Source organism: Rhinatrema bivittatum, chromosome 4 (genome assembly GCF_901001135.1).
Source record: "Rhinatrema bivittatum chromosome 4, aRhiBiv1.1, whole genome shotgun sequence".
NCBI classification, from domain to species: Eukaryota; Metazoa; Chordata; class Amphibia; order Gymnophiona; family Rhinatrematidae; genus Rhinatrema; species Rhinatrema bivittatum.
In genome coordinates this window covers 110,278,479-110,301,163 of record NC_042618.1, presented here as the reverse complement: position 1 = coordinate 110,301,163, position 22,685 = coordinate 110,278,479, and the positions used below count along the sequence as shown (strand labels likewise).

Here is a 22,685-nt window from a genome sequence, read left to right as displayed (position 1 = left end):
TTACAAAGTCAAAATCAATAATAAAGAGTCACCCCTAACAAAATCTAATCTTGGCGTACCACAAGGATCTTCTTTATCCCCAACCCTCTTCAACATATACCTCCTCCCCCTCTGCCAAATGTTAACAGATCTCAACCTAATTCATTATCTGTACGCAGACGACGTACAGATTCTAATCCCCATAACAGAATCAATCTCAAAAGCGCTCACCCATTGGAATAACTGCCTACTTTCCATCACCAATCTACTCAACAGTTTAAACTTGGTCCTTAACGCTTCTAAGACAGAGCTTCTCCTCATCTCCTCAAATGACAACAATATCCACCAACCTACACCACTCGACTCTCACATCACATGTAAGCAGGTTAGAGATCTTGGGGTGATTCTAGATAACCGACTAAACCTAAGGAAAATGGTCAATACTACAACGAAAGACTGCTTTTACAGATTACAGGTTCTAAAACGACTTAAACCTCTCTTATTCTTCCACGACTTCAGGACAGTCCTCCAAGCGCTACTGTTCGCCAAAATAGACTACTGCAGCGCACTTCTACTAGGACTTCCCAAATCCTCTACTAAACCTCTGCAGATGATTCAAAATGCGGCAGCAAGATTGTTAACCAGTACCAGCCGCTACGATCACATATCACCAATTCTCAGGAAACTACACTGGTTACCAGTAAATTACAGAATTCTATACAAATCGATTACCTTAATCCACAAAACCATCCATCATCAACTTCAACTTGACCTGGAAATACCTTTCAAACTCTACTCTTCTATCAGACCAACTAGAGACATTTACAAAGGCACTCTTAATGTTCCCCCTACTAAAGCCACACGCCTCGCTATAACCAAAGACAGAGCCTTTTCGATAGCAGGCCCATCGATCTGGAACAGTATCCCATCAAACCTCAGACTGGAGCCATGCCTTTTATCTTTCAGAAAAAGTCTTAAAACCTGGCTCTTTCAACAAGCCTTCCCTGAACCACCAGACAATCACTAGTTGGCCTTCATTCCTACCCGGTCTGGCACTCCGTTTCTCAAAGAAAAAATAAATGGACTCTGAGACATTCAGGTTAAAGCACTGTCCTTAAGTTTTTAACTTGTACACTCTATGGTAAAAATTTTTACCGGCCTATCTTCTTTCCAGCTTGTTACAAGCATCCAAGTTCTCTCCCCCTGTTGATTGTAACTTTGACTTATTCCTACTTATTGTTATCTTTCGTTTACGTGAATCTGTTACTCTAGTTTTTCCCTTGTTAAATTGTAAACCGATCTGATATGGTAAATTTACTATGAAGGTCGGTATAAAAAACTGTTAAATAAATAAATAAATTACAGGATGGAGCCCAATCACAGAACACTTGTCAGAGTTTCCAGAACTTTGACTGGCCCTTAATGGGCATGCCCAGCATGGCACTGACCCTGCAGCCAGCAGGGGTCCCCCTTCAGTCTTATTTAAAAGCTACAGGCAGTGCCGAAAAATAAAATAATAAAACATTACGAACCCAACACCGTGGGGTGGTGGACGGGTTTCATGAGGACGAACATCCTGCTGTCCTGTGAGAACACTTGTTACAGGTAAGCAACATTTGCTTTCTCACAGGACAAGCAGGATGGAAGTCCTCACATATGAGTGAGTACCGAGCTGAGGATGTCCGAAAATGCACCAATTGTACCCAATGGCGTGCAACAGGCACAACAACTGGGGTGGAATTTGGTGGAGGGCATCCTGAACCCCACCGGGCAGGCGGAAGTGTGTTGGTACGTCACATTGTAAAGAGGTTACGAAGGACAGACTGGCCGAAGATGGAATCTTGTCTTCCAGCTTTGTCCAAGCAATAGTGGGCTGCAAAGGTGTGGAGAGAACTCCAGGTGGCAGCCCTGCAATGTCAGAAAGCAGCACCGATCGTAGGTGTGCTACTGAAGTCGCCATGGCCCTCACAGAGTGTGCTTTAACACGGTCTTGAAATGGAATGCCTGCTTGCTGATAGCAAAATGATATGCAGTCCGCCAACCAGGAGGAGAGAGTCTGCTTACCCACAGGTTGCCCTAATTTGTTAGGATGGAAAGAGACGAACAATTGAGTGCTCTTCCTGTGGGCAGCTGTACGGTCTAGATAGAAGGCTAGAGCCTGTTTACAGTCAAGGGTATGCAAAGCCTGCTCTCCTGGATTGGAATGGGGCCTGGGGAAAAAGGTATGTAGTATGATGGATTGATTGAGGTGAAAATCCGAAACTACCTTAGGTAAGAATTTAGGGTGAGTGCGGAGTACTGCTCGGTCTTGCAGAAGTTTAGTGTAAGGCGGATAGGTAACTAGGGCCTGTAATTCACTAACTCTGCGAGCTGAAGTGATTGCCAAAAGGAAAATCACTTTCCATGTGAGATATCGAAGGTCACAGGAGTGAAGAGGCCCGAATGGTGATTTCATGAGCCGACCCAAAACTAGATTAAGGTCCCAAAAAGGGGCCGGAGGACGCAGTGGAGGCTTGAGGTGAAGCAAGCTCTTCAGAAAACGTGTGACAAGGGGTTGTACTGAGATAGGAACATCCCCGACACCTTTATGGAAGGCGGCTACTGCACCGACATGCATTCTGATGGAAGAAGTTTTTAGACTTGACTCTGATAAGTGCCAGAGATAGTCCAAAAATTTCGTGATTGGACAGGTAAAGGGGTCAAGGGATTGAGAAGATGTTACGAGCGCGACCTCAGGCAGATGTAGGGACCAAGGGCTTGGGGTCTTCGGATCCCATTATGACCAGAGGGCTCGGTGGCCTTCGGGTCCTATTATGAGTACAACCTCCGGCAGCTGTTACACTCCGAGGCACGGAGGCGCGGTCGTCTCTGAAGCTGGTGATGTGAGCCCTTGGGCCACGGCATGACCCAGGGAGGAGCCCCAAGCCATACAGCCGGGGGGGGGGGGGGGGGGGGGAGATGGTGCGAGCATGGGTAACGAAAGCAGGCAAGGCTGAAGCAAGGACTAGGGTACAAAGTCTGACCCTCAACCGGACCTGCACGCCCAGGATGACCAACAATGCAATGTTGATTGATGAACAGTCCTCCGACTGTTCCAAGCCCTTTTAGACCTCCCGCTGGGTACGGCAATGGGCGGCAGGCCGGATAGAGGACGAGGGCAGACGGAGTCCTTGGAACACAGAAGACTTTGGACTAGGGCTGAAATGAAGACACTGTAGACGAAGGCTGGAGGAAAGACATCATAGACGAGGACTGGAGCGAAGAAATCGTAGATGAGGGCTGAAGCAAAACATGGTAGATGAGGGCTGAAGCGAGACACGGTAGATGAGGGCTGAAGCAAGACACTGTAGATGAGGGCTGAAGCAGGATCAAGAGCTGGTGCGAGTCTGCGACACAGTGCGCCCTACACAGTCCACCCGTGGGGACTGGTAGCAGACTACGCTGGGCTCGAGGCAGTACTTCAGGAGAAATAGTGGAATCTGATACCGGAACATGACAAACAACTGCAGAGACCTGCACTGGGGCGCGCTCTACACAGCCCCCCCCGTGGGACTGGTCGCGGACCACGCCGGACACAGGGCAAGTTCAAACAGAGAATTGACATGGACTTAACGTAGGTTGCAATAGGCTCTGAAGACTGGAACAACTCTGAAGCAGGATTCGATTCTCAAGGATTAAAAACAATGGACTGAAGCAGGAGGTCTTCCAGAGGGTTGCACTGCGGAGATGAGGATGGCCTTGTACCGTGAGGCGCCCTACACAACTTCTACCAGTGAGCTGGTCACGGACCACGACGACGGTACGCCAAGAAGGTGGACATCTAGGAACCAAAGCATGGAGGCAGTGACGAAGGTAAGGACCTCAGGAACATCGAGACAACAGAAGAGCATGACATCAGGCACCGGGGACACGAAGACATCTGGACGACAGGGACAGAGGACGTCACGAACCCGAAAACATCTGGAACATGGAGACAACTAAAGACCTGGACGTCGGACATCGGTAAATGGAGACGAAGCCGTAAAGACAGAAGAAGACACAGACGACTGTGGAACCCGATCCGAAGGCAACGAGAGACTGAAGAGGAATCCCTTTTATAGGGCTGAAGAAGGAAGTCATCATCAGAAGGAGCCAGCAGCACTTCCTGTGGCTGGCGCTTTAAATGGAGTGAAGAGGCACGCGCCGGCACCTAAAAAAGGCTGAAGCAAGAAGAGAGGAACCGCAGAACCGCGGACAGCGGCACCCGGCCGCGCAGGAGCAGGCAGGCTTCGGGGTGGCCTCCAGGCCGCACGATTGACGTCGGAGCGGCAGCGGGCTATCCCATGCCGCTCGAAGAGGATCCAGGGCAGTGGCTCCCTGCCACAAGAGCGCCGATAGGTGCGGCCTCCAGGCCGCAGATCTCGGCGGTGGCACTAGGCCGCGAAGAAGGCAGGGAGAGGCAGGCATTAGCAAAGGCAGCCTCCCTGCCCAGCAAGGACCCCGGGAGCGGCTCCCTGCTGCGAAGGAAGAGCGGCAGCGGCGGCGTCAGCCCTACTGCGCAGGGACGGAGACGACCAAGGCCTCCGGGCCGCAGTGAACGGAGTCGGCGGCGTCCTGCCGCGTCGGGGACACCAAGTGGGTAGAGAGGCCTGCTCGCGGAGAGTAGCTCCGCGGGCAGGAATCGTAACAGAAGAGCACCATGACTTAAGCCTGTTCCATTTGTAAGAGTAAGATTTTCTCGTGGAAGGCTTCCGCAAAGCAATCAGGACACGGGAAACTGGTTCAGAAAGGTTAAAGTGGCTGAAGGATTAACCTTTCAACATCCATGCCATTAGGGACAAGGCGTGAAGACTGGGATGGCGTAGGCACCCGTCGTTTTGAGTGATCAGAAGCGGGTCCTTTCCCATGGGAATGCGCCTGAGAATGGAGAGATCCTGCAGTATTGGAAACCACACTTGGCGTGGCCAGTGAGGTGCTATCAGGATCATGGTTCCATATTCATGGCGTAACTTCATGAGAGTCTTCGAGAGAAGAGGAAGTGGAGGAAATGCATAAAGTAAACCGGTTGCCCACAAGAGGGAGAATGTGTCTCTGGGCTGAGAGTGGTTGCTGAGAATTAGAGAGCAGAAGTTGTCTACTTTGTGATTGTGAGCAGACGCAAAGAGGTCTATCTGAGGATATCCCATTGTTGGAAGATGGAGTTCGCTACTGAGGGGTTGAGAGACCACTCGTGCGGTTGAAAGATGCGACTCAGCTTGTCTGCTAACACATTGTCCACTCCCGGCAACCAGGTGGCCCTGAGGTACATCGAATGGGAGAGAGCTTCCGCCCATATCTGCGCAGCTTCCTGACACAGAAGGAAGGAGCCCGTGCTTCCTTGTTTGTTGATGTACCACATGGCCACCTGGTTGTCCGTCTGGATCAGGATGACTTGATTGGAGAGGCGATCCTGAAATGCCCTGAGAGTATATCTGATTGCTCGAAGCTCCAGGAAATTTATTTGGTATTTGGCTTCCTCTGGAGACCAAGATCCTTGTGTCTGCAGATTGGCCACATGGGCTCCCCATCCGAGGTTGGAAGCATCGGTGGTGAGAGTTATTTGAGGGTCTGGAGCCTGGAAGGGCAAGCCTTGGAGGAGATTGTTCTGATTTTTCCACCAGGCTAGAGACTGACGGAGTGAGTCTGTTATGTGGACAATGGTCGACAGGAGCTGAATGCTTTGAGTCCATTGTGACCGTAGAGTCCACTGCATGACTCATGGCCAAACGGGCCATTGGATTGACTTGAACTGAGGACGCCATTTGTCCCAGGAGGATGAGGAAGTGGCGTGCAGTCGCGGAGTGCTGGGACTGCAGCTGGTGTGCCAGAGACACGAGAGTGAGAGCTTGCTGTCGTGGAAGAAACGCCTTTGCCTGCAAGGTGTCCAAGTCTGCCCCAATGAACAATAAGGTTTGAGATGGGACTAAGTAGGATTTGTCGTAGTTGACGAGAAATCCTAAAGAAATTAGAGTATGTAAGGTTAGACTGACGGACGACTGAGCAGCTTGCTGAGTGGGAGCCCTGATTAACCAATCGTCTAGATAGGGATAGACGTGAACACCCTGAGTTCTTAGGAAGGCTGCAACCACTACGAGGCATTTCGTGAAGACTCGTGGCGCAGAGGCTAGGCCGAATGGAAGCATTCGGTATTGATAGTGCTTGGGGCTTACTAGAAACCTCAGGTGTTTGCGATGAGATGGAGTTATCGCAATATGAGTGTATGCGTCCTGGAGGTCTAGAGAGCAGAGCCAGTCTCCTCTTTGTAGAAGAGGAAGAAGTGAGCCTAAGGTTACCATCTTGAATTTCTCTTGCTGGAGGTACTTGTTGAGGGCCCTTAGGTCCAGAATAGGATGAACGCCTCCTGATTTTTTGGGTATTAGAAAGTACCGGGAATAGAACCCTAGGCCGTGCTGAGAGTAGGGTACGGATTCTATTACCCTGAAGTAGGAGGGAGACCTCCTGTTCCAGAAGGATGGCGTGATCTGATGTTCTCCACGCCAGCAGAGGTGGGAATTCCGGTTTCACGGAGAGAAAGTTCAGATGGTAACCCTGGGCAATTATTGCTAGTACCCATTGGTCTGAAGTGATTGAGTGCCATATGTTGTTGAAGTGGCACAGTCGACCTCCCACTGGTATGTGAGGCAATGGAAGCTGGCTGCTGCTCTCTAGTTGGAAGTCAAAAACCTGAAGCAGGGCCTGGTTGAGGAGTTGCTTGCAGCTTTTGTTTCTGTGCCTGACAAGACTGGGCTTTGTGGAAAGGTCTTATGGCACGGGATCTGGTTGGTGGCGGATAGGACTTCTTCGGCCGGAAGAAGGACTTCTTAGAGTCCTTTCGGAAGGGCTGTTTTGAAGAGTAGTCAGAAGGTATCAGAGAGAGCTGTCTGAGAGTCTCAAGATGTTCCTTAAGTTCCGCCACTGTCCGTTGAATCTGTTCCCCAAATAGGTTATCACCTACACAGGGTAGGTCAGATAACCTGTCTTGTACCTCAGGGCGAAGGTCGGAAGACTTGAGCCAGGCCCATCTCCTTGCAGAAATAGCTGCTGCAGATACTCTGTTAGCAGTATCAAAGATGTAATAGGATGATCTGATCTCATGCTTGCCTGCCTCAAAACCCTTGTTTACTAGGGTTTAAAGCTGATCTTGGAATTGTTGAGGCAGGGTATCTGTCAAATCTTGTATCTGCTTAAAAATGACCCTATTATATTGGGTCATATAAAGCTGATATGCAGCAATCCGGGAGATGAGCATTGAGCCTTGGAATACTCGGCGGTCAATGGCATCTAGAAACTTATGTTCCTTGCCAAGGGGAAAAGAAGTGTGAGGTTTTGATCTCTTTGCTATTTTTTGTGCGGATTCAACAACTACAGATTGGTGATCCAATTGAGTTTTCAGAAAACCTGGAGCTGCCTGTACCAGGTAGGTAGTGTCAGCTTTCCTATGCACTGGAGCAATGGAGCCAGGATGTTCCCAGTTTTTCTTGAAGAGATCCAGAAGAACCTGGTGGATAGGGATGGAGGTTATTTCCTTGGGAGCATCCAAGAATTGGAGCAACTCCATCATCTGATGTCTGTCATCCTGTTCAGTCTGCAATTGGAAGGGAACCAATTCAGACATTTCCTTCACAAAATTTATAAAGGAGAGGTCCTCTGGAGGAGAACGCTTCCTACTTTCAGTGGGTGAAGGTAAATCATCAGTGTCTGGAGAGGAATCATCAGTCCAGGTGTCGTAGGGATCAGCACCTGTCCCTCTAGGAACTAGAGGGAGCCAGGATGGTGGGATACCTGAAGGTCCTGGTCTAGGCTCCAAAGGAATCGGAGGAATTATCGGAGGCCCTGATGAAGGAATCGAAGGCCCTGGCGCAGGCATCGAGGGATGGCTCGGTGGCGCCGGACGTATCGCACCAATGGTTGAATCGGTGGCGAGGGACGTATCGGCATCGATGGCTGAGGCAGAACTCCCGATGGAGGGATGCCGAACGGTGTTTCTCCTCCCGATGACAATGTAAGCGGGGAGGGCACCGGAGCCATCGGAGACCTGGGGTCCGGCGTTGGAAAAGCGGCAATGAGCGCTTCCATCCTGGAGAGCAGCGGTGCCAATGCTGCTGGAATCGGGTCAGTGGATGGTTCTGAAATCGGTACCGGTGTCGGAGGAACCTGGGGATATTGCATCGCCTTGTCGATGGCCTCCTGAACCATCTGGTCCAGTTCTTCTCGGAGACCTGGAGCAAGCAGCCCTGGCTCCAGAACAGAAGAAGGAGGCAGAGGCATAGCTGGAGGGACCACCGTTAAAGGCGGAGTCGCGGCTCCCGATCCCCTGTCGGGTGAGGGTTGCCTCGGTGACCCAGTCGCCGAAAAGGTCGGTGCCTTTTCTGGATGGGGTTTCTTCGGCGGCTCGGACGATGGCGAGGTCGATGATTTCGCTCCCTCGATGGTCCGAGACATACGGTGCTGGTGGCGATGTTCGTCTCTACAATCCCCTCGGTCCTGAGGGGGAGTAGAGGGTGTCGATGGCCGAGATGTCGTTGATGCCGGACGGTCACCGGCTGGTGGTCGATGCTGGCGCAAAATTGACAGTGCCGGTTCTGACGACTTCGATGCAATGGACGGAGTTGGGGTTTGAGCACGGAAGAGAAGTTCCATCTTCTCCATTCTGGCCTTGCGACCTTTTGGTGTCATTAGGGCACATTTGGTGCAGGTCAAGACATCGTGCTCGCGTCCTAGACACATAACACAGACGGAACCCCGACGCCATGGAAAAAATTGAGCTGCGGTACTATCAACGGCCAGTAGGCCGCAAGGGCCAAACTCGACGGTAATTGACGGAAAAAGGGTAAAAATTTACCGGAGTACCGCGATCTGTAAAAAGTTAAAGGAGGGACTCCTGTGGGGCAAATTAAGTTTCAGTAATTCTGTGAGGAAAATTCCTGTCAGGAATCTCTGCAGAGCTCCTTTACTGCGAGGCTACTGCTGCGCAGAAAAAAGACGACTAAAGGGGGACCCCCCTGGCTGGCTGCAGGGTTAGTGCCATGCTGGGCATGCCCAGTAGGGGCCAGTCAAAGTTCTGGAAACTTTGACAAAAGTGTTCCGTGATTGGGCTCCATCCTGTGATGTCACCCATATGTGAGGACTACCATTCTGCTTGTTCTGTGAGAATTACTTATACTTTAGCTGGATAAGTGGCTGAATATGCCAGATTTGCCATTTAGACAGATAACTTGGGAGTTATCTGTCTAAATGGCTTTTGAATATCTATCCCAAAGATGATTAAAAAGCCCTTAGGTTTTGGAAGAAAAGAGAGCATTTTTCTTCAGAAATTCTGTGGGGCCCTCAGTACTGGAAAACGCATTCCTCAATCTCAGTGGGCAAAGGTGAACTGAGCTGAGCTGTGCAAGCTGCTGCAGCATAGAATTATTGTGCATCAGCAGCAGAGCAGTCAAAGACACTTGCCTTTCCAGAAGGCTCTGAAAGATGTTGCCCATTTAATACTAAGCATTCTCATGTGACCCAATTGTATGACTCAGGCGAACTAGTCATCTTCAGAGAATGACATGAATATTTTAATGATAATCCTGTGGATATTTTAATACATTTCTACTAACAAATCAACCGATAGGTCTATGGTAACATCCAGTCACTTGTAATACATGCCCCAAACAAAACTGCACAAAGAATTTAAATTTGATTAGTTTATTTGATGATTACATTGATCCCTCTGACACAAACAGTTGGGTAAACAGTTTTGTATCAGATTTAAAAATGAAAAAAACAAATCTTTTAAGAGGAAAGAAAATGATGGAAGGATTTTGCATATAAAAATGTTTTCTTTTTTACAATTCAATATTTAACATTCCAGTGTATTTACAGAAATATGTTATAAACAATCTCAGATTCTTAGACTAGTGAGGCACTCTTCTGGAAGGGATTGAAAAGATTTCCTGATACAGATGGAGAGAATTTAGATTCCTTCCTCCCACATCATCTTGCAAACGCACAAATCCCATTAATTGCCCAAAACAAAACCCCAGTATTCAAATATTTGTTATGAACCTGCTGCCCCCCCCCCCCCCCCCCGATTTGACACTTCTTATGAAATGTAAAGTTACGAAGACAATTCATGAGGTGGGAATGAGCTTCTGGTGGGAATTTCAGAGTGTGATTTATGATGCCTGCCACTGAACATTAGCTCAAGCTATCGGGGTAGACTGTCTCCTTACTTTTAAGCAAAGTAAGAAGTGAGTGTGGAAAACGTATTTACAAATGTTCTGAACAGATGAATGTTCACAGCTGCCTTAGTTTAAAAAAAGACATTTGAAATGGTTTTGCACTATTTTCCTATTCAAGTACAGTACTACTTCTATTTTCCTCCCTTTTAAAATCATTTGACCTAAGTATTTCATATGTACAAAGCACTAGTGCAAAATGGGTTACATGCCTTTGCTGAAGCTTCCCATCCTGCATTGTATAGATGAATTTAAGCAGAATAAAGAAAACATTTAAGTTCTGTTAGCATATAGCAAGGAAGTCATTTATCACTATCTAAACTTTGGTAGTCTATATATTGAGAAAATACTCAAAGATAGACCAGATACTGTGCAGCAAACTGAATAAATATAAGCCACTGTGTATACAAATGATATTGAAAAAGCATGCATATGCACTCCATCTTATAGTAAATTACCTAAGTATGAGCTAACCACTACCATGCAAGAACCAACAAAGGAATGTTCCTAGACACCATGGACAGTGGTGCATACTGGAGGCAGAAGAGTGGCAAAACAAAGTGATGTGTACTTTCATATACCATTTTGTCTCAGAAGCCGCTCAGTAATGTGGGAATAGAAGGCAGGACATGCATGTGCACTCTCACCAGTATTGCTTCTCACCCAGAATGATGCACAGGTAGATCAGTAATGTGAAATATAAAACAGTATTATTTGTAAATACAGAAAATATCTATGGTGGTACCCCAGGTGCCATCACCGTAATACAAAATTACATGTATTCTGAGGTTGTTTATAGATTTTAACAATAAGGCAGGTCCCATGGGCAGCAAGGCACATTAATTAAAGAAAGTTAGTTTAAGTACTAATATTAGCAACTGGGACTCTATAGAGGCAACAGAAAGGAGGAGATGTGAGGAGGGTGAAGAGACAGAAGTATTTTCATAGATTATGTCCCCTGCAATGTGAATAAATCACAGCTGCAACCTTCAGAAGTTCTTTGAATTCTGACATCCACGAACAGAATCAGGAAAAATGAGGCAAAACTTGATTATAAATGGAAACAATGATTTACACACATTTTTATAAGATGCAGTGATGTTAAAGGAATTATAAAGTCTGTAATAGTTATCTGAGAATTTAATAAAATGTTATTCAAATCTATCTGAAAGTGGCAAGGCCTTGAAAAAATAGGGGCTTAGATAATATCCTGAAGCACCATTGTTCCAGAAAGGCAAATAGCCACAGGCACTTCCTAAGACCTCTACCATTTTCACAGTGCTCAACTGACAGGAGAAATGAGCAGTCAGTCTAATGCATAATTCATATATATGTACAAATCAGAGAGGATAACTAATTTACATTTATCAAAATCCTCTTCCTCATAAGTGGAAAACCCAGTACTCAAGGAAAATACAAAAACAAATCTGTGTACAAAATATTCCAAAAATATAAATATATACAGTCTGCAGGACCTTTTAGTTCATCAATTACTGGGAAACGTATATGTACAACTCATGTAACCAGCAATGAAAGGATAATATAAAAAATATATCTTGGAATTTCAAATACTGCCCTAGTTAGTTCCCTGGTAATAAGTTTCTTAATCCCTGCTGGAACAATGATTTGTTTGAAGAGGGCATTGTGTCAACTAGCATGAGATATATGTGTACATATATATATATATATATATATATGTATATATATATATATAAAATTGCATACACACGCACACGTTTTTAACAGACTATTGTCATCCAAGGACCATCTCATATCTCAAACTTAACAATGGATGGCACTTCCTATCCTCAAACATATGCAAGGTATGATTAGCAAGAAGAGACTTGAAATGGGAGGAGGTCCCTGAAAATGTGTGCCCATTGCAGGGGAACTAACTGACCTGAATTTAGTCTTCTGCAGGTCATTTACCTCTTTGCTGTACAGGAAAATACCTTTTATATTTTTAAAAGCAATTAAGCTGCAAAGATAGAAGCTACTGTAGAAAAGGCAGAGGATGATTATTTTTACACTCCTCAATGAACAGATGATAGTTTGCTATCTCTCTTATCCATCATATTAGTGGTAATAGACTTATTTTCCATTTTCTTCTCTATCCCTTTTAGTGAGGCTTAAAAACAAAGAGGTCTATAATTCAGAAGCATTTAGCCTACTAACTCAGAAATTAGCTGGCAAAATGAATATCTGGGCACTTATCCGGCTAATAAGATAGCCAGCTAGAATGTAACTGGCTAAGTTAGGGGAATTCTAGAACATAACTGGGAGGAGTTAGGTTAACCAGATACGTTATCTGGCTGTCATATTCAGCTGGCTGGATAACTTAACCTGCTAAACCTGGTTGGCCCATAGACCTGTCCTAATATTTTCTAGCCAACTAACTTATCTTAGCCAGCTATATTTAATGTTGTGGCTGCACTACAGATATACCTCCAAAGTTAGTTGGATAAGTTTATTTGGCTAACTTTGCTATCCAGACAATGAATGAACATGGACCTCAGACAATGCAGACCTATGTGTAGCTGTATAAATAGTTCACTCAGTATGTAAGGCCCAGTAGTTTGATTTTATAATCCCCTTAATAAGCCAATCTTTTGAATTAGAATGACAAGCTTTGCCTAGAGGACACATTTTTACAACTATTATATGACAACCTGACCTCCTGAATCAACATTCCTCCCACTCTAGGTAGGAACTCTATTTGTCAATTTAGTGTGATAGTCTGAAATTCAAAAAAATCATGCATCTGCTTTTGTAAGTAACTCTTACACTTTTAGGGGGAGCACAGATCTGACACTTTTAATTTCAATGCATTATACTATCCATAAGTGGTTACCAAACCTACAATTTCTGCCCCTTTGAGACAAAAATAAAGCTGAGCATTTAATAGCCCCATATCTTGTGGAAGCCGCAAGGTCCTACTGCAGATCTAGATAAGAAGACTGAGAGGAGGGGTGAAATGTTGAACTTGATTTTTGCACCAAACCCTTTACAGCAAGAAGGTTCCCCAATATTCAGAGATCTTTTGGGTCATTTGCCTGCAGTACTTAAAGGCAATGTACCAGAACTGTTTGGTGCTGTAACAGGGGACAGCACAGGCATCACTCTGGTACTCTCTTCTTCCTTTTCAGTTGATCTAACGCCCACTGGCCCCAGTTTTAAAACCACAGGGGCCAGAGATGGCATCACCTTAGTACTTTGCCCTTCTTGATCTGCTGGCAGGTGTGCAGCTTTTAATCCTAAAGGTGCCAATTTTGGCATGGGCCTCCACAAAGAATCTGTGCCACTGGTTTCCTGGTTAGCTTTCATCTGCAGGACAGGAGTACATGATAATCTGCCAGCCTCTGCTAATAGGTCTTTTGTCTTTTTCTTTCCATCACTGACTGTAGAAATGCCTTCCTTTTCAGAACCCATAACCAATTTCAAGATACTGGGTTGAGAAGAAGGCTGCTCCAAGTGCTTCTGATGGTCATGAAGCTCATCATCCTCGAGGTGCAGCAAGAGGGGGCTTATGGAGCCACTACTCTCTCTCGCATCAGAAAATGATTTAAAATTGCCAAATTGGAAAGAGGCAGCATCTCCTGCATCCAATTCACTGGATGCTCCCCTGTGAAGTTCCAAGTCTCCTTGGGAGAAATCTGGGCTCACTGACAAACTGGAATTGTCATTGTTTAGTTGTTGGTTAAGGAACGCAATCTCATTCAGAAGTGATGTGAGGGTTTCGTCTGTGTCGTCATGATCCTCAATGCTGCCCATTAAGTCACTGGGGTCTAAATCTGCTTCTTCTATAGCAGAAGCCACTTTCCTCAGTTCGACCTCTATTCTGGAGTCTTTCAGCCTGCGAAATGGAGAATCTTTCACTTTTAGCCGCTCAGTACCCCCATTAGTCTCTTTCCCCTGGCTTTGGCTTTCACCAATCTCTCCTATGCCAAGCTTTTCCAAGAAGCCAGATTCTGAAGAATCAACTGTGCTGGCAACTTTCAGCATATCTGGAAAGGCAAGTTCTTTATCTTCAAGAAGAATTTGTGTGGGACCTACGCTTACTCCAGACAGTGGTGCAAGCTGGTCATTTTTACCCTCCTTTTTGGCAGCATCCTCACACTTTCTAGTTGTTCTCTTTGCAAGTTTACTAGGGGCCGTGGCACTGGTATCTACAGTCATAGGAGTAGCCTGTAAATTCAATCCGGTTTCAGTGGCCAGTGATGTCACATTCACAATCTTCGGCATCATAAATAAATCTTCACAGTCTGCAATAGCCAAAGAAAGAAAAGACCATCAGTCAAATCCAAATATACTTGGCTCTTTCACCTTTAGCTCTGCACCCTAGAGACTATATACCAAAGCATTATTAAAGAATGCTGTACCCCTTGAACAAAATGTCTATTATATCAACTTTCTGTACTGCAGTTAAATCTTTTTGCAGAAGTGTCTAGTCTTTCCCCTTTGCTTCAGAATTATTTTAATGCTCTACTGGTTTAAACTATTTAAAGATCACCCCTATGCACTGCTTAGTTTATCTGTTACCATATGCTTTATCTATGTGTATATTTTTCTGTGTAAGATCATGCCTAATAAATAGGCAATTTTAGACAAAATGATAAATAAAGAAATGATAAAGAAAGTCATCTGTCGATCTTGCTATTAGTAGTTTTCAAGTGATTTTAATAAACACTATACCATGTTAAAAAGATTCTTAGGGAAAGAGGCAAATATAGACCCTTCACTCTATGAGAAAGATAAACACTTTGGGGCAGATTTTCAAAAGGTTATGCATGCCAGGCCTATTTTCAAAAGGCCCGGCAACACGCATATGGCCCCAGGACGCGTGTAAGTTCCGAGGCTTGCAAAAAGGGGAGGGGAGGTCCGAGGTCAAAGGCTCCCAGCACAGCGGCCATTTGCCGCTGTGCCGGGGATCGCGCTCCGGCAGTTGGCCGGAGTGTGCAACTTACTTCAGCCCCAGGGCTGAAGTAAGTTTTAAAATAAAAAAGAAAAAGGTAGGGGGGAAAGGGCGGGGGAGGTAGGGGAAGGGAAGGGAACGGGGGAAGGCAGCGCGGCTTGGTGCGCGCAATGTGCACAATTGTGCACCCCCTTGCGCGCGCCGATCCCCAATTTTATAACATGCATGCACCTGCGCACGCATATTATAAAATCGCATGTCCATTTGTGCGCGCTGGGTAGCGCGCGCATATGGACACACTCTCGCAAGTTTAAAAATCTACCCCTTTATTTTTCTCTTTTAGTGACTTCAAGAATAGATTTTAAATACATTATACTACATAGGGATTCTTTATGCTGGATGTGGTAGTTGGGAAAGGAAGAAACAATAAAAAACTAGTCAGAGCAGGAGACAAGCTGGAACCATGAAGTGGAGAAGAGACACAAAAAGCTAGAGGCTGAGTTACAATGGAAAGAGGACTAGCAGAACTTACAGCAGGGCTTCCCAAACCTGATCTGGAGACCCCACAGCCAGTCGGGTTTTCAGGGTAGCCACAATGAATATCCATGAGATAAATTTACATACTATGGAGACTCAGTGTATGAGAGGTCCTCAGGACAGGTTTGAGAAGCCCTGACTTAGAGTAAGCATAAAGAGAAAAGAGACAGAACTGGGGAAACATTAGGCTAAATATAGACGTAGTCTTGGTAAGAGGGAAAAGGTGAAATTACTTTTTACCTGATAATTTATTTTCCTTGAATACAGTCAGACCAGTTCAGATGAACTGGTTATGCATGCCAATTAGAAGATGGAGACAGATCAATATACTCACTGATGTCACTCCTTGTATACCTCTAAGCTGCCTGCCTATATTTCTGAAACAAGCTAACTGTAGACAACTTTAACACACTCTACAATATAAGCTGAATACTGGTTTGTCACAGATTTTTTTTTTTTTTTTTTAATTAGAGGACTTCCAGAAGAAAACAGGAAGCTTGAAGCCTGAATGAAAGTAGAGTATCCCAACAGTAGAAAAAGCAGGTCTGGATTTGTCGATAGACACACTAGGCCTGTGCATTGGGCAGCAGAAATCTGAGACAGCAGCAGCCTGGGTGAAAATATGCTCTCAGCTGTAGGGATGTGCGTTTAATTTGTTTTTGTTTTTAAAGTGTACATTAAAAAATTAGTGTGCACACAAAATAATGAAAACTTAACAAAAACAAACAAAAAAAACCCCAACACATGAATTTTAAAAGTGAAACAAACTGAAAAAGAAAAATCTTTTCTGGCTGCAAATCCCTATTCAGCTGTGCTGAATCTCACTCAGCAGATAAGAAACAAGTTTGCTTATGGTGTTTTCCATAGATAGCAGGATTAATTAGCCATGCTATTTGGGTGACATCAGCACGGCGGCCAGATATCCACGTCTCCAAGCTAAAGTTTTTGATCTGCTGCACCTACGTGATGCTTCCCACGCAAAGCGCGAGCCTGGTCTCTTCAGTTAGTGAGAAAGCTAGAAGACAGTAGAAAGATGGAAAATCTGGGACAGGAGATATGTCCAGGGAGGAGGGAGGGTAGCATGGCTAATTTATCCTATCTATGGAAAACACCGTTTACAGTAAGCAAACTTGTTTCTTTTCCATTGATAAGCAGGCTGAATTAGCCATGCTATTTGGGAGTCCCAAGCCCAAAGGAAAGAAAACTTTATATTATGAGGTCGGCTGGTGAATCATTAAGCGTTTAGCAGCGCGATTGAGTCTTTTTTTGTTTTTACTTTTCCATGTATATGTCTAGTCGACCAAGCACATTTGATAAAACTGCTCTTCCCAGACCGCTATCTAAAGCTGAAAGTTGGTCAAGGCAGTAATGTGCAGTAAAGGTGTGTACTGATGACCAAGTAACTGCTTTACAAATGTCTACTATAGAAACATTATGGAGAAGCGCTACAGAAGAAGCTGTGGCCCACATCTGATGAGCCGTGACTGAACTGATAAGGGCAGTTGTGCTGAGGAGTGACAGAACTGAATGCAATTCATGATCCAATTGGATATTGTTCTCTTTGAAACTGCTACTCCTAGAGAGTTAGGGTTGAAGGAGACAAACAGTTATGAGGCTCGACAGTGAGGTTGTTTAAAGTAAGCCAAAGCTCTTTTACAGTCCAAAATACGGAGCAGAGTTTCTCTTCTGTTCCTGTGAGGTTTGGGAAAAAAAGATGGGTAATGAAATGTCTTGATTAATGTGAAAAGCTGAAACTATTTTAGGCAGAAACTTGGGATGGGTCCAGAGTACGACTTTGTCAAGGGTAAAACTGCAAGTAGGGAAAAAAGTGAACTAATGCCTGCAGCTCACTGACTCTTCAGGCACAGGTGATTGCTATGAAAAAAAAACACTTTCCAAATGAGATACTTCAAATGTAGAGTGAAGTGGTTTGAAAGGGGCTCTCATTAGAGCTAATAAGACCACATTCAAATAAATCCCAGGGCACTGGAGTTTTGCGGATTGGAGGATGAAGATTAAATTCCTTTCATAAAATGTGAAACTACGGATGAGATGCTACTGAAGAGTCTTTCATCCTTTCGTGATAAGCAGCAATAGCACTTAGATGAACTCTAACTGATGATGTTGCTAGCCCTGTGTTAGGCAGATGTAGTAAGTAGAAAAGGATTTCTGAGGGTGCGGAGAAGAAAGGGCTAATGTTTTGACTAACACCAGTCTGCATATCTTCTCCATTTAAAGGAATAATTGCGTCTGGTTGATGGTTTTCTTGCTGCTATGATAATTTTCTGGACACCTGCTGAAAGTGTTAAGGTTTATAAAGCTTTGCGTTCAACATCCAAGCCATCAGGTGGAGGGAGGAGTGAAGAGGGTGTAGAAGAGATCCTTCCTCCTGAGTCAGAAGATCTGGGTTTTGACTGAGATCTAAGGGTTCGGAGTACTGCACCAGATAAGCAAACCAGGGTTGTCTTGGCCACGTGAGTGCTGAGTATCATATGAGCTTTGTCTTGTATCATTTGTGAACTGTTCTTGAGATGGGAGGAATCGGAGGGAACACAAAGGAGACCTGTTGACCATGACATTAGGAAGGCAGCTTGTGTTCTTTTGAGATAGCTTAGGTGTACGGAACAAAACTGAGGAACATTCCGGTTTCATTCTGTGGCAAAAAGATCTATCCAAGGCCGACCCCAGTGTAGAAAGATTTTGTCTGCTATTGATGGGTTGAGACCATTTTTGGGGTTGAAACAGTTTGCTGAGACGGTCGGCTAAAGGTTTCACTATGCCCGGTAAAGTATGTGGCTTTCAAGGTTATTGAATTGTTGAGGGCCCACTCCCAGATCCATACTGCCTCTCTGCAGAGAATCCAGGATGCTCACTTCCCTGCTTGTTTACATAAAACATGGCAACTAGATTGTCCGTGTGAATCATGACAGTATAACCTCATAGGAGATGTGTGAAGATCATTAAGATGTATCTTATGGCCCTGAGTTACAAAAGATTTATTTGGCAAGCAAGTTCGTCTTTTGACCATTGACCCTGTGTCTTGTAATGGAGTAGATGAACTCCCCAACCCTGAGAGGAAGAGTCTGTGGTTAATATGAGAGTGTGGGTGGGATCTTGGAAGAGGTGATCCGATGGTTAGGACTTCTGGATTTAACCACCAATGAATGTCCTTCTTCATGGAGTTTGATATGGTTATCTGAGTGGACATTGGTTGAAGATATTGGGTCCATTGTGCTTTTAGTCCCCATTATAGACGGCACCTATGAAGACGAGTGTGAGATACTACATGAATAGTTGCTGCCATGTGACTAACAATACTAGTACTTGAAGGGCCGTGTTTCTTGAATTGAGGAGCAAGTCCGTGAAGTGATGAAGATGATAGATTCTTTCTTGGGGAAGGAAGGCTAGATATTGGATCGAGTCTATTCTGGCTCCTATGAATTGCAAAATTTGAGTTGGTTTGTGTACCAATTTCTCTTAGTTGATGATGAATCCCAGTGACTCCAGACAGGAGATTCTAGATGGCAACACAGAGATGTTTGGTTGGGGGAAACTATCAACCAATCGTCCAGATAAGGAAATAGGGGGATACCCTGATGCCTTAGGTGAGCTACAGCCAGAGCCAGACACTTGATAAAGACTCTGGGAGCCAAAGATAGACCAAAGGGTACAACTTTGTATTGGTAGTGTCTGGAATTGACTTGGAAACACAGGAATCACCAACAGGAGGGGTGTAAGCATCCTTGAGGTCTAATGAGCACATCCAATCGTTCTCCTGAATGAAAGGGAATACTAGCTTGAGGGAAGTCATCTTCAATTTCTCTTTCCGAAGATATTTGTTTAGGGAGCGTAGATCCAGATATGGATGAAGACCCCCCTGAGTGTTTGGGAATGAGGAAGTACTGGGAGTAATAACCTGTATTTATCTGGTGCTTGGGCACCACTTGAATGGCCTTCTGATGTCGAAGGGCATATTACTCCTGTTCCAGAAGAGGTGACTGAGAAGAATCCATGAAACAGGTTATAAGACGTGGAAGAGAAGGATGGGATAGGAAATTCAGGTGATAACCCTCACGGACAATCTGAAGGATCCATTGGTCCGAGGTAATGTGACTCCATTGCGTGGCAAAGGATGCTATTCTGGCCCCCACTGGAAGATGAGGCTGTGGCTCTGCATTCTTTAAAAAGATGGAGTTTTTTTAAGTGAGGGCTGGGACAGCTTTTGTTGTTTTCTATCCCTTGGACAGTTTCTAGATGGAACTGGTTGAGTCTAGGTATGTGGCTGTTGGAATGGTTGATACTGCTGTGGGCTGTAAGGTGGAAAATATTTGTATGGTTTCCGCTGGTTATAGTATGATTTCTTGTACTGCTGAAAGTAGCATCTTGAAGAGTGACAGTTGGAAACTGCTAAAAGAGACTGAACAGCTACGTTCTGTGCTTTTAATTGGGCCACCGTATCCTTAAGTTTCTCATCAAACAAGTTGTCTGGAAAGGATGGAAGATTGGCTAGCTTCTCGTGTATATATTCTCTGATCAAGCTAGAGTGGAGAGAGGCCATTCAACAAGCCGCTATAAGCAGTAGCTGATGTTTGAGAAGATGTTTCAAAAGATTCATATATTGCCCTGAGGTGGCGGCGTAGACCTTCCTGTAGGTCATAGAATGGCTGAGATGTAACCGGTTGGCCTGATTCAGAGTATAAAAATGGTTTCAGCAGTTGTAAGGTCTCGTAGAGATACTGCACAATATATAATTGGTGCTGTTGAATTCTTGACGTTATCATGGCACTCTGAAAACTTTTCTTGGCATAGTCATCTAAGATTTTATGTTCTTTCAACAGAGGACTAGAAGCATGCAGTCTAGACTTCTTTGCCTGTTTCATCGCCGACTCCACAACAACTGATTGGTGAGGAAGCTGAACAACACTGTATGTGGCCGACTTTTGTAGTCTAAACTTTAAATCTAATTTCCTGGATACTGGAAGAATTGACTGAGGGGTTTCTCACATCTTGGACAGGACTGAGTCCAGCAGCTTAAGTGATGAAAGAGCTGATGGTTTGGCCGGTACATCTAGAATTTTTAGTAACCCAAACACTTCGAGAGTCAGGGATCTTATGAACCTCTACTCCCAGTAGACTGCCCAGTTTTCCCACATTTTGAGTAGGTGAGATCCTCTGGCAGAGAGGAATGGTCCAGAGGCTCCTCTGGGGGATCAGATGGAATTCCTGTTGAGTTATCCAGGGAATGGTCTTGTGGAGAGTAATCCTGTGGAGAACCATGGTTACTGACTAGCGGAGCGTGTGGGATCATATGAGGATGATCCTCCGGAACTGGAGATGATTGCTCCGCAGGAGAAGAAAGATTGGAAGGTGGATTTGCGTCTCCACTTGGACCGGGAATGTGCGAAGGAAAGATTTGCATTCGTGGCTGCTCTAAGCCCTCACTCCACCCTCTCTACCTCTGTGGCGACTCCCTCTGGGCCTGATGGACGGCTTGCTGCCGCGGATCCGCCATGTTCCCGATGATGTAGGGCGCGCGCACGCTCTGAACTATGTACCAGCAAGGGCACGAACCTCAGGGGCGTCCCCCTGTATTGACGTCATCTGCTTCCAACATAAAAGGTCTTCACTTTCGCTTATGACTTGAGTTAGCAAGGACTACGAATCGGACTATGAATTCAGACTGATTCGGACTTGCTACGGATTCGTCCAAGCTACTCTGCCTCCTCGGAATTACTAGGGGTACCCGCTCCTCGGGGGCCTCGTTCTCTTTTCTCTATTTCAGATAGGAACCGGTACTCGCTTCTCGAGGGCCCATGTTCCTGGACACTCTGAAGTTCTCTACTGCCTGGAAGCTATCGCAGAGACAGACATTTGTGAGTTACCACTGCTCTCTCAGGGCTTTCCCTGGAACCAGGTACTCGCTCCTCGAGGGCCTAACTCTTTCCAGCTACTGAGCCTCTTTAAGACCTTATGTGAGAATTGTCATCTAGTTCTGGCTATGTATACAGCATACCTTGTCTACTCACTATTTATAGTCTTTCTACAGCTCAGCAACCCTGGGAGCGCTGTTCCAGTATCTGAGGGACTTCAGCCCTGCCAGGCACAATAGCTCACTACAGACACCTCTGGTGGTTCTACTAACCTGTCTAATAAAAGAACTATCTGTGTCTGACTCCATAACCAAGCCTAGCCGGTGGTCCCTCTCAGGATATCTTCCTGGGGGCGCTGTCATCTGCCATCGGCCCAAGGATTCACCTATTTACATTCCTTTCCAGCTGGGTACCCTCTCTAGCACTCCACTGGTAAAGATTGCCAACTCAGCAGTCTATATCATAACAAGATTGCTAGTTCCACCTACGGAGCACATCAGATTGCTAAACTCCTCCTTCCACGGGAGCCAGTCCCTAACAGATTACAACTCTGCATCGTGACTCATAACAGATTGCTAACTCCTCCCACTACAGGAGTATCCAGCAGCAGATTAGCAAATGTTGCTTACCTGTAACAGGTGTTCTCACAGGACAGCAGGATGTTAGTCGTCATGAAACCCGCCCGCCGCCCCGCAGTATTGGGTTCACAGGATGGAGCCCAATCACGGAAAGTATCAAAGTTTCTGGAAATTTGACTGGCCCCTACTGGGCATGCCCAGCACGGCACCAACTCTGCAGCCAGCAGGGGTCCCCCTTCAGACTTGTTTCAAAGCTACAGGCAGTGCCGAAAAATAAAATAAGAAACGAATCCAACACCGCGGGGCGGCGGGCGGGTTTCGTGAGGACTAACATCCTGCTGTCCTGTGAGAACACCTGTTACATCAGGTAAGCAACATTTGCTTTCTCACAGGACAAGCAGGATGGTAGTCCTCACAAATGGGTGAGTACCGAGCTGAGGATGTCCGAACATGCACCAAATGTACCCAACGGCGTGCAACAGGCACAAGAACTGGGATGGAATTTGGTGGAGGATATCCGCACCCCACCGGGTAGGCGGAAGGGTGTTGGTACGTCAGGTTGGAAAAAGGT

The 22,685-nt window shown here is 45.6% G+C and overlaps 1 protein-coding gene across 7 annotated transcripts in view; it reads right to left on the bottom strand.

Annotated features, from left to right (window-relative positions):
• Positions 1 to 9,674: 9,674 nt before the first annotated feature.
• Positions 9,675 to 22,685, bottom strand: part of MGA (MAX dimerization protein MGA) — a 660,453-nt gene continuing 647,442 nt past the window's right edge. For all 7 annotated transcript variants that reach the window (XM_029598656.1, XM_029598662.1, XM_029598663.1 and 4 more), the window contains one exon: positions 9,675 to 14,479. In XM_029598656.1, coding sequence (XP_029454516.1) covers positions 13,263 to 14,479 — 1,217 coding nt within the window. In that variant the 3' untranslated portion in view covers positions 9,675 to 13,262. The remainder of the gene's footprint in view (positions 14,480 to 22,685) is intronic.